This window comes from Micropterus dolomieu, linkage group LG20, assembly GCF_021292245.1.
Source record: "Micropterus dolomieu isolate WLL.071019.BEF.003 ecotype Adirondacks linkage group LG20, ASM2129224v1, whole genome shotgun sequence".
Lineage (NCBI taxonomy): Eukaryota > Metazoa > Chordata > Actinopteri > Centrarchiformes > Centrarchidae > Micropterus > Micropterus dolomieu.
Genome location: NC_060169.1, coordinates 35,571,453 through 35,584,431, shown reverse-complemented (window position 1 = coordinate 35,584,431; position 12,979 = coordinate 35,571,453). Strand labels below are relative to the sequence as shown.

The 12,979-nt window shown below is 40.9% G+C and overlaps 1 protein-coding gene across 1 annotated transcript in view; it reads right to left on the bottom strand.

Moving 5' to 3' along the window:
* Positions 1 to 9,290: 9,290 nt before the first annotated feature.
* Positions 9,291 to 12,979, bottom strand: part of cd81a (CD81 molecule a) — a 28,485-nt gene continuing 24,796 nt past the window's right edge. The window contains exon 8 of the mRNA XM_046032861.1: positions 9,291 to 11,814. Within this exon, the coding sequence (XP_045888817.1) occupies positions 11,752 to 11,814 (63 nt within the window). The 3' untranslated portion in view covers positions 9,291 to 11,751. The remainder of the gene's footprint in view (positions 11,815 to 12,979) is intronic.

Sequence of the window (12,979 nt, the reverse complement as noted above, 5' to 3'; positions counted from 1 at the left end):
AGGGAGCAGGTGGAGGGGGGGGGCTGCGGTTTACCAGCTTGGCAGAGTAAACGAGTTACTACAGGTTACTAAATGGGTCTGCATGGCATTCACCAGTAAGCCACTATGTTGGACACAGTATTCTAGCCATGGTCCAGAAATGGCCTGAGCAAAGCGACAGACTTGTTCAAAGACAATATTTGCACTTCTTTTTTCAGGTACCTCCAAAGACTTATGTTTGAAAATTGCTTCCCTACATTCCCATCTCAAACTCCTGCCATCTGGTTGGAGGACTGTGTTCATAAAGGCCCCACTGAGCACAATCTCAGATTTATGATGTTTTACTGTCAGTGTCCTCATCCTCCTTGGACTAAGCCTATCTCAAATCAAAATGGGAGGATGCCTTTGCTGAGAGGATGTCGGATGATATCTGGAAGTCGTCCATAGCAAAGATCCACTCAACCTCCATATGTGTCAGACATAGATCCAATTTAAAATATTTCACAGGCTCCGTCCGGCCAGGAGTAGGCTTGCTTAACACTCTCCAGAATGTGACAGTGCAACCAAGACCCAGCAACCCTTAATTATTCATTTTGGACTTGCTCAAGTATGGGACAATTTTGGGCTAAGGTCTTTGACACTTGCGCATATGTGTAACAAGCCCGTAGCCTAGTCTGGCAGTTTTTGGCATTGTCAGCCCATGCAGGCCCATCTCATTCTACACTGAACAAAATTATAAACGCAACACTTGTTTTTGTCCCCATTCATCATGAGCTGAACTCAAAGATCTAAGACTTTCTCTATGTACACAAAAGGCCTATTTCTCTCAAATATTGTTCACAAATCTGTCAAAATCTGTGTTAGTGAGCACTTCTCCTTTGCCGAGATAATCCATCCACCTCACAGGTGTGGCATATCAAGATGCTGATCAGACAGCATGGGTGTTGCACAGGTGTGCCTTAGGCTGGCCACAATAAAAGGCCACTTGAAAATGTGCAGTTCCACTATATTGGGGAAGTCCGGGGGGGTCCGGAAACCAGTCAGTATCTGGTGTGACCACCATTTGCCTCACGTAGTGCAAATCTCCTTCACATAGAGTTGATCAGGTTGTTGATTGTGGCCTGTGGAATGTTGGGCCACTCCTCTTCAACGGCTGTGTAAAGTTGCAGTCAGGTCGAGACCCCGATGAGGACGAAGAGCACGCAGATGAGCTTCCCTAAGACGGTTCCTGACAGTTTGTGCAGAAATTCTTTGGTTATGCAAACCGATGGTTGCAGCAACTGTCCCGGTGGCTGGTCTCAGACGATCTTGGAGGTGAAGATGCTGGGTTGAGGTCCTGGGCTGGTGTGGTTACACGTGGTCTGCGGTTGTGAGGCCGGTTGGATGTACTGCCAAATTCTCTGGAATGCCTTTGCAGACGGCTTATGGTAGAGAAATGAACACTCAATTCATGGGCAACAGCTCTGGTGAAAATTCCTGCAGTCAGCACGCCAATTGCATGCTCCCACAAAACTTGCGACATCTGTGGCGTTGTGCTGTGTGATGGAACTGCACACATTTTCGAGTGGCCAATCTCCGGGGACGACGAAACATTATTATAGGGAACAACATGAACACTGAAATATTGGGATTGAGGCTACTCAGATCGTATTACGATGCTTTAATGGGTATGTATTGACTTCCAGGACAATTCATTTTGAATTTGATCGATGTGCTACATCTGTTCAAATCGTTATCCTGTGCCAATCATTTTGGAAAAAACACTATGAGTTTAGGAATTGCTAGTTAGGCCTTTGTTCTGTAACGAGGCCCCAGGTGAGCAAGGGTCTGTTCAATAAATGTCATGAGTCTGTTTGAATCTTCAGTGGTGTCAGGCAAACATGGAAAAAGTTATGCTTATTGTTACAACACAGAGTATAGTATCTGTTATCAACATTAGTAAACTCTGATATCATGTTAAATGTCTGTGTGTAAAATGATCCTGATTACCCAAACCTAAATGATGGGTGGAGCTAATAGGAGGAACGGGAAGGGAGGATGGAGTCGGGGTCAGATGGTTTAGCTAACACCCTCAGCTGAAGTGACGTTTCAGAAAAACAGCTACAACATGATGTCATCTCAAAGCCCTCCCAAAGTTCACTGAGGTGAAGCACAAAGTGAAGACAAGCTCACGAGAAACAGAACTTCCAAATTTCCTTGTATATATTTAAATTCTACTAGTGAAGTCAAGTAGTTCAGTCAACTACAACGTATTGTTCTTTTAACAACATTTCAAATGAGAGCAGTCACAGTTTTGCTTAATAAGCACGCTTTTCCTGTTGATAGGGTGGTTGTTTGAGGGCCCAAGAATGTGGAAATAACCTCATTACCTAAAGGCAACATGCGAAATTCTTGGGGGAGGTCTGGGAAACTAAGTCTGAGTCTGAGGACCAGTAATATATGTCTGGAGCAGAGGGGCTCAGGGAAGGATTCTTGCATCCTGTCTCAGAAACACTCCTGCCAAGACCATGAGGCTTTCACACAAACCTACAGAGAAACCACGGACTCTCACTCTGGGTGTAGATGCACTGAGCAGAGCATCTAACAGGCATTTTTAGAAACAGCACACACACTCACTTACACACGGAGGTCATGACCTCTTTTACTTCATAAAACCAGGAATGTGTGCTCCAAGCTCTGCAGGGTAAAACTGGCATCATTTAGTTTACAAAAAACAGAATGTCCTGCTGATTTTTGACTTATTTTTTGACTTTTTGTGTTAATTACTGGCTATTCAGGGACTATTTTAATGAGTAGTTAACAGTATCCCGCAAATTACTACATGGCTGTGTGTTTTGGGTGTCCAAGAATGTTTGGAGTATTTCTTAGCCAAATTAAGGAGGGGATTTTCTACTTTGGAAGTCTGTGGGATTCGATTTTACTCCTGCATCCTTTGCACTCTGCTCAATCTGTCTTGTTTTTGTTTATGGTGTGTATATATGTGTTCTCTATACTGTAGCCTGTGTGTGATTTTCTTACTGTGTTATTGTGTTATTGTATTGTAGGTAAGCACATCGTGAGCAATGTACAATCCTGAGTCAAATTCCATGTATGTGTGCACATACAAAAGCTGATTCTGATTTGTCAGCTGTTTTTTTTTTTTAAATGAAAACTTATAAAAGTTTAATGTTAATTTGTCATACATCATACACACAGAAAACCTTGACGTGACATTTTTATGTAAACCTAACAAATTTTTTTGGGTGGATGTTTTGAATGAATCATATTTATTGTAAACCGTGTTTACTGGTTTTCACTGCTGATGGGGCAGATATGGTTTTTATTGGAATAGAGAGTGGGTGTTGGAATTCAGAGCATCCAGGACTAATACTGACAACCACACAAACTGGCAGAGAGAAATGATGTGGAGAGATAAAGTAGCAGTAAACCGAGAATGGGGGGAGGGCTTGTGTGAAATAGGCCTGGTGAAAGACAACCAAAACAAATTGCACCAAACCAAGTGAGCAGCGAGAGTGAACAAAACAGAATAAACAATGAGCTGGTTTCCAGGGTGAAACACGAGGTGATAATGTGGAATCACACAATGAATAAAATGTTTCCCCAAAAACAGCATTCTGTATCACAATTCCAACTCTGTCATTAAATATTGATAATTAAGAAACTCACCAAAACAACTACAACATGATGTCATCTCAAAGCCCTCCCAAAGTTCACTGAGGTGAAGCACAAAGTGAAGACAAGCTCATGAGAAACAGACTACATGTTTCCTTGTATATATTTAAATTCTGCTAGTGAAGTCAAGTAGTTGTTCTGGCTCCAACTACAACTTATTGTTCTTTTAACAACATTTTAAATGAGAGCAGTCACAGTTTTGCTTAATGAGCACGCTTTTCCTGTAAAGAAAATATATATTAAAAATAAGCATGATGTGTAATGCATGTATAATGCAAGTTTATTTTTTACTTTCAACCTATTCATGTTGATTTACTTGTCCACTTCCCTCGACATGTATTTGCATTGTCAGTGCGTCCAACAAGAAAGGCTTCTAGGCTGTGTAGCTTCAAAGGCATTCCTGACACCAGATGCATTGCAGAAGCTCTCCTGGATCCAATTGTCCACTGTCAAAACAGCCAAACTGGGTCAGACTGAGTGCCCTTAGTCTTAGGTGATTAGATGCTGCATGTAAACCTGGATGGCAATCATGTGGGCATTTAGTGGGAAAGGTGGGCGTTCAGATGCTCCCTGGATACAGTACTTAAGCTGGGGATATTAAGATGGATCCTGAAATTCAGTTTTATGATGTCATGCTCTGTGCTGATTCATTTAAATTATTTTTATTATGATATGATAAGTTACACACACTTGGAGAATCTGAGACAAGAATTACAGAAGTTGTTTTGGGGCCTCATAATGGACCAACATGTAACTAGGACACTGATGTTGTATCCTTTGTTAGACGTGAATTACTTTAATCATGCTCCCCCTGGTGGCAAAGTCTAGAATTACTTGTGCTACTTGTTGGAAACGCCTACTTAATTTCTCACCAGTGACCACTGAGAGCTGAACTTTATTTGGGTATACAGGATGACTCTATAGCACGGTAGTTTGGGGGCGACTGTGGCTCAGGAGTGTATGAATGTGTGTGAATGTTTGTTTCTGTTTGAGCACTTAGGCTCTGTGTGTGAATGGTGAATGCTAGACTAGAAAGGCGCTATACAAATACGGAGCATTTAATTAAAGTCTGACACTGCAGGCCTTCCCTCAGACAAAGCTTGGGAAACAGCGCCCCCCCCCCCAACCACATCTTTAGTTTACTCTATAAGTTTTGCTCAATTCCTGGATTCCTATTGGATCATGATTATATTATTTGATCCCATAGACACTCAACATTTGAGCCAAAATAGCCTAATATTGCTGTTTGACATAACTTCTGACTACAGCTAATAGTTTTTAAAACGGTCTGTTTTAAGGCATTTATTAGTTTCTGACTCTGAGGGGGGGGAAACAGTTCCCAAAAACTACTGTATCTCTGAACTCTCACACACTTAGGCTATACTATGTGATCTCCTTTTGATAACTCATGCAATAACTAATGTAATATTGTTTCACTTCCATTAACAGAGCCTCCCCTGAAACTGTTTGGAGCCCCCCTGGGGAGGCCCACCTCACAGTTTGAAAACCCCTGCTGTAATCTATTAAGACCCCAATTAGTTCAAATCTGAACTGGTGCTGCTTTCACTGACAGCAGTCACAGGAGGAAACGTAACTAACCCTGAGACAGGGACATGGCATAGTCAGACACATTGTTCTTTTTTATTACATCACATATGATTTAGTGTAAGATATTGCAAGATAAATATAGCTTGTTTTGTAATGTGTTTGCCACAAGTTTCGTCTTTGTTTCATTGTTGTGTTATTTGTAGCAAGGTGTCATGACTTCATGTTTTAATGCTAATGGTCGACGCTGTCGTTTTTTTAACATCTAGAGAAAAAGTTATTGAAAGACTTCAAAATATTGAGGCCTATTGTACCAAATGTGGCATGGTTGTAAATGCAAAACAAAGAATATGGACTCTGACAAAGATCAGCAGGAAACTGACCTTAGGTTCTTTCACATTTAGGCATTGGAAGTAAATGTACAGGTAGCTGGTATAACCTGCTGGGCATTACTGCCTACTGTGTTAGAAGCATCAGATGGGTGCAACAGGGCCTCGCACCCCCATGCGACGTCCCTGCCCATGGGTCAGGTGCAGGGTCATCAGCCTGAAACCACCATTCCTCAACGTTGTGCTCCAAAAGTGCCTTAACTACACACAGAGTAAAAAGCAAAACGCTTGACTAAACACTTAAATACAAAAGCTTTATTAATGGGCCACACACAGCTCCTTGTGTTTGCAGCTACCTTCTCATTTGTACAACAAATATCGTTTTCAAATAACATTGAATGATGAAGCTGTGAAAATGTATCAGTAATTCCATTGTTAGAAGAGCACACTGCCTTATCGTTAAGCCTACAATTCATGTCGGGTGTATGAATGTCTCCTGCATTTCTGCCTTTCTGGATGTAGTCACAGCCAATAACAATTTTATTATTTGTTTGAACCATAAACTAAAAATGGAAAAAGAAGAAACAAGAAAACTCTAGGCCATCATCAGGTTTATGATAATAATGTGATTTTAGTCATTTAATGTTGATTTTTAAGATGATACAGACACTGAATACGGCTCTTAGTCTCCATCTGGTGGTTTAGAAATGCTACTGTGCAAGCTTTTATTTTTACAGTAGAAGGAATGGTCTAACGGGTCTAAACGGGACACTGTAAATAGTTTGCACTGAGAAACTCTAAAAAAGTGTCTAACAGGGTGACCCTTTATTATACATTTTCTGTTGAGCAAAACAAATACGCTTTTCTTTACAAGGAAGAACATTGGAGCAGAGGTCCAACTGATAAGACTAATTTAACGTTTTGGGAGTGTGGTTTGGTGCCAGGCTCACCTGGAATGTACATATAGAGAGTACTGTAATAAGTGGAAAAAACTGAGGATGAAGTAATGCGATGTTTGGGGAGCTGACAGGTCTGCTTTGAAAGCTGTATAAGTTGAATACGATCAGTTCTGGATTGTGGCTGTGTGGCATATGGTTATTAGATGTAATACAAGCACAAGAACAGCAGCATTAATAGTAATCTCAGAGTTTAATATCAAGTGTGGAAAGAAACGTTCCGATGATACATCTGCTTTTGCGTGTGAGATGATGGCCACGGTTGTTGCCTTGCAATGGGTAGAGGTCAGGCCAGAGAGAGTGCTAACTGCGTTCAGATTGATGTGCAGCATTAATGGGTTTTGCAACAGGAGCAGAGAGATGATTTATTTATTCAGAATCCACCAAATGTGTTTGTCTGTGGGTCTCTGCCCATGTCGGAGTTGATGGGAATGAGAAGGCGGAAGACGCAGCAAAGAGTTTGGAGTACATGGTCTGGAGGACGAAAGAGATAAGAGCAGAGGGTTATAACAAGACTAAGGAATGGTAATACTGCCTCTACATGATTGGAAAGCATAATAAAATCAAGTGAAGGAGACTTAACTTCCAGGTCAAATTGACAGGATGAGTTTGAGCTCCACCACAAGTGAGCAAGCAGCTGCTTTCATTAGTGTAGTTAGAGAATTCCTCTTGCATTGTCAATCCGTTAAACTCACGATTCTGTCCTACCTGGTGCACAAATCTAATTTTGCTTATTACAAATCCGTGTCTGTTGCCCAAATGTTGACTTGCAGACTGAGAGCGAATTTGTTTTGTTCTCTCTCAGATCTTTTGTCATCAGTATGCTTCCAGTCTCTACATGGCAGCTGTGAAAGTTTTGCTCAGTGAGGAGCTCCGCACCCAACTTAACTTGTTTCTTGGAGTCGGGGCTGCCTTCAGTATAGCTTCTAGTAAGAGAGTTCCATCCATTTGTAAGATGAAGCAGCAGCTTGTCAAGCATGATGATGGAAGTGACAGGTTGGATCAGCACTGAGCGAAAGAGGGCAGAAACATGACCGTATTGTTTAGTAATTGTATTAATATCTTGACAGAATTGTTTTGTATATGGAATATTATTTGAAACTAATGTTTTTATGTTATTGGGGTCAATAAACTGACTCACTATGAATATTAGTAATAATATGTTGAATGATTTAAAGTTTCCATTTAGTGATAATTATACTAAACTTTATTTGTGTAGTGCCTTTCATATACTGTATACAATGCAGCTTACAGCAAATTATGTCAATACATTAAACACAACAAAAGAAGGTATAATAATAAAAATGAAATTAGGATTTACAGACGTTGCATGTTGAATATTCATGTAAAGCCTGTTCCACAGTTTGGGGCCATAATAACAAAAGGCGACGCTGCCATGCAGCACCACATACCTCACGGAACGATGACAATTGGGGGGGGTCCACTCCTGTTTGCCAGATCTGGGCCGCAAGTAGGCCACAGTATGACCACATATCAGCCAATAACAACTCAAATAAACCAGTACTGGCCCAAATCCGGGCCACTGTCCATATTTATTTTGGCCCAGATGTGGCCCACATTCCATATCCTCATCTGGCACAAATACTGCATGGAATGATGGCACTGGGGCGTTTTACTCCTGTTTGCCACATCTGGCCCACAAGCGAGCCTTGCCGCATGTCTACTAAAACCAAACTTAATAAACCAGAACTAGCCCTAATCTGGTCACAGGAAATTTAAACTCTAGCCCTGGAATGGCCCACATTCCTCATGTTCACATGGCCCACATGCTGCTTGGAATGGTGGCTCATCCTCAGATTAGCCCGTATGAATTATGCCAAATTTTTACCTAAAGTGGCCCAAAGTTGTTCAGCCATATTTGGGCCATGTTTATCATATCAAATTTGGGTCACATTAGGCTCACACCTTGATTAGCTGGAGCTGGAAGTGCCATATATTTGCCAAAAGTGGCCTAGATAAGATGTGGCCTGCCACATTTGCTGCTTCATATGTGGGCCACTTTTGGTTTACACCCATATTACCCTTTGTCGGCTGTGCCACTTCAGGCTCAAATCCGTTTTGTCAGGACCACAAGAAGACCAGGAGTGCTGCATCATTGCCTGAGGTGGCCCACATCCGGATGATGTCTGGATGGCAGCAGTCAAGACAAGACAAAAACAACGCATGAATCAGTTTTATTGCATAATAAAAAGATATAGTCAGACTTTTGCTGGTGGAAAAATACAGTCGTACTGACAGTCAGTACGCTTACTCAAGTTTAAATCACTGTCTGTGATGACACCCACACCTTTTGCCTCAGCCGGAGGTTGGTTTACCAGTCCACTTGAATTTAGTTTCATTGATAAATCAGCACCAATTATTATAATTTCAGTTTTGTCATTCTCATTTAATTTCACATCGCTGTTGCTTATCCAAACTAATATTTGTAAGCAGCCTGTGAGACTTGTCTGTCTGCCAGGTGCCTGTTCTGTCTGTCTGTGTTGATGAGGTCATGGGTGCCTGTCATCTTCACTGTTCTCTTAACCCGGACACATCATCACTGATGGTTTTTAACAACATGCATGTACATTTATCAATCCACACTATTTAAAACTAAAAGATTGTTTCATTCTTGTAGTCACCTTGAAGAAGAGGTCAAGTCAGTTTACTGGCTGGTAAAATGATATCTGCCTGCAGTAATCTGCAGCCTTCCTATAGGTTTCCATTTCATTTATGATCTCTGTAATTTTAATTTGATCCCTACTTTTCATATTAGAATTCCCAAAGAAAAAGACAAGACCACCAACTGTTTATTTGTAAAATACATTTAATCCCTTTATATTTGGGCAAACCAAAGTCTACAAGAGTAGATCGGGTTTGAGATTTGAGTGGCAGTGGGTCCTGAGTGTCAGATACCAAATTCAAAAGGCAGCAGCTTGGACATACTGTCAGAGAAACACAGGTAGTGCCCTCATCATCGGGGAATACTGGACTGGACGTTCTGGGGAGAAACTAGCTAATATGTTAAAGTTTTGACTTCCCTTCAGTCAGCACTGCCACAAAATCCTCCACCCTTTCTGTCCAGACTCCTTTGACAACGTACCAGACAAAGATACACAATACAAGGAGAAAAAAGGCATACATTTCTTTCTTTCTACAGCCTTCATGATTTTCATTAGTACAATACGTCAGAGCTGTAAATATTACAAGACACTTTTACTGTTTCTCAGTTTAAGTATGACATGTTAACATGACAAGGTTTTAGTTTGGTGACAAAAGCTGTGATAATATGGAAGATTACACAGGATGATTTAATGTGTTCATGATGCGCAAAACTTGGGAGTGCTGCAATGGTGGGCAGTAATGTGTTAGTGGCAGCTGGATCTAGTAGGACAAAATATTTTCAAGCCTATGTGGAGTAATAAAACCCACTGGACAAAAACTAAACAGCAGATTCAGTTGCCAGGTGGAGGGAGGGGGCTAAGTGCAAACTGGGTGGCTCAGAACAGATGAGGTGCTTTGTCTTGTTCTTGCCATGCACTGGGAACCATTATTACATGAATGGCAACAATGATGAAGGTTAGTAGGCTGTGAAACCAGAGGGACAGTACAATGACACAACCAGGTCAGATGAGAGAGGACTAGACTCAACCAGATAAGGCTACCCAGATTCAGAACACCAAACCAAAGCTCTTTCTGCAGTTACACTGGCTACAGGCTGGAGTTTCACCATGCGTTTCCTACAAAAGCAAGCAAAAGTTAATCAATTTCCAGTGGTGGAATATTCCTGTACATTTACTCAAGTACTGACCTTAAGTTACTTTAGTTGAGTATTTTCATTTTATGCAACTTTAAACTTCTAGTCCACTACATCTCAGAGGCAACTACTGTACTTTTTACTCCACTATATTTGTCAGACAGGTATAATTCCTTTGCAGATTTGAACAGGATTTTAACAGGTTTGTTGCAAAAAGCACACCACCAATACATGGAGGCAGCCGGGGTGTCAGTCACCGTGGATATCAGCCAGCTTGCTATAACTGTAAATGGTATGGGTCACATTTCAACTCCTCTGATTTGGGAAAGATAATTATAGTGTTAAGCACAGTAAATAAACAAGTGCACAGTTGTATAAAATGTTTCAAGTTTTTCTATTAGATTGTTTTGTTACGTTTACTTATAGAGGATTACTAGGACAGATTCTAAGGTGAAAACATGTCTCTGTCTCATGCTCCTCCTGTTGTTGCAGTTTTAATAGAGAGGTTATTAGAAATGTCTGGACAAATTCATACAAAAGATAACTGGATGTTTCTTGAAATTCAGAATGAATGACCTTTTTAACCATACATTTGTGACTACATTAGAGATGACTCAGACGTTTGAAAGTAGGCTAGGCCAAACTAGGTGAAATGTGTTTGGAAGGACATGATTTGAATTCAACTTCATTTCTTCTAAGGAAATCCAAAAACCTCTACTGAGGTAATTACTTTAAAATGTTTTATGCATCTGAGCACAAGTTTTCGACATGTGACGAACATCAAATAGCCGCAGACAAATCAACAAGACATCAGGTGACTCTGACTTTGGTTCCAGCTTCCAATATTAACTGAGGCTTTCCTTCTTTAGTCAGCTCCTGCAGACATCACACAGCGATGTGGATGTGAACGCGTGTGCACTTCTATGTGACATGGTGAGGCTAACACGAGTGCTTCACTTGTGAGGGTCGCATACACCATCATCTGGTTCAGTCCGAAACAAGACAAACAAGCAGAGAGTGCAAGAAGAATACAGAAGGATCTACTGTAATACAATATCCATGCTCAGGCAGTCATAAAGCACTGTTAATATATATTTATATATATACACAGTTTATACATACAGTGAAAAAACATCCATAAACCGAGAATATAAGAGCTTGTTCATAGGCAAGGAAGCAGTAAACCACTAATGAATCACTAAAGGTTTAGAGCACCGGGACTGCTGAGTCATGTGTCAAATCATGTGTGATGTGTGGTATAATATCTACATATCAAGTTCGAATAACACTGGTTAAATATGCATAACGGCATCTGTGACAAAAAAAAAAATTAATTGACAGTGTTCAATAAAACGCTCAATGGAGGATGGTTTACGTTGTCTTCTCAAAGAGCCGACTAAATCCAGCAAGCAATATATGTAACATTTCCTGATTATAAAAGAAAAGAAAAAGAATGAGAGAGAATACAAGGTCGTCCTTCCTTCATCGGCGAGTAGGCTGGACATCTGGCGCTTTAGTACACCGGGCTGTTACGGATCCCGCAGCACAACACCATGCTGAAGATCATCTCAAAGATCTGGGAGGATGAACAGAAGTGTTGATGAGATATCTCTATCCTCAATAAAAATGTGATGGCAGGGGGGCACAGTTGCAGAGTCCGGTGAAAATATTAAGCCTCAGGCTACATTACAAACATAAGGGAAATATGCAAAATCACTTTCATACAAATAGCAAGATAAGAAGACCCTAATGTCTATGCGTTAAGTCCTGAGGCGTCGGAAGGACATTAGCTTAGCTTAACATAGCATAAAGTCTGCAAGCAAGTTTTAAAAACACACCCACCAACACCTCCAAAGCCTGACACATTATATCTTGTTTGTTTAATCAGTACACAAATACTAATGTAAAAATGACATGTTTTAGAGAGAGTTACATGTTGAAACTATTAATGAAAATAGTCCCTACCAAGTGCACTCCTGTTTGAAAGGCGTTGGGTAAAAACAACAGCGCACTTTAAAATAATTCAACTATATTTGTTTGACCATTTAAGTAGGAACCAGCTAGCATAGTGCCACTGGGGATTTAGGAAGTATTGAGAGATAGACTAAGACAAACACATTGTTGGTTTTGATTTTTGATCTTATCCATTAATCTGTATGAATAACTTAAAATGTCTAATAGAATAAATATGCCAACAATACCAACACCAAAACGAAACACAGCTAACACACAGAAACTCTAACAAAGGCCATGTGCTCTGAGTGACGGCCAAACCTCAGCACACTCTCTGTGTTACTAGCCCGGACATGGAGAGTCTGACAGCAGCTGCTCGTGTCTGCTTAGACTCTGACTACTAGCACCTGCTACGCTGAACGCTGGTCAGTCTGTCACACTGTCAGTTTCCCGCTTCACACACTATGTAGCCTGGAGGCCACGCCCCCTGCGGTGGTTGTCCTGTGCAGTCTTCTGCTGCATCTTTTAAATGTGCTGGGAGGGAGGGAGCTCGAAGAATTTGGGTGTGTCATTACGGTTTATTTTAGGACTAGTGAGGAAACTTTCTGTACTCAACAGCTTTCCAAACTCTGCTCAGACAGCCAAAATGACTGAATAAAAATTTTGAGATAAGCGGTCCATTCCTGTTTAACAAGCCAAACATGCTTTTTTCTATAAACTGCAATGTTGTAAACATTACTTTCTTGTATTGTGGCCCAAGAAGAGAGATATTTTAGGTAACTGATGCA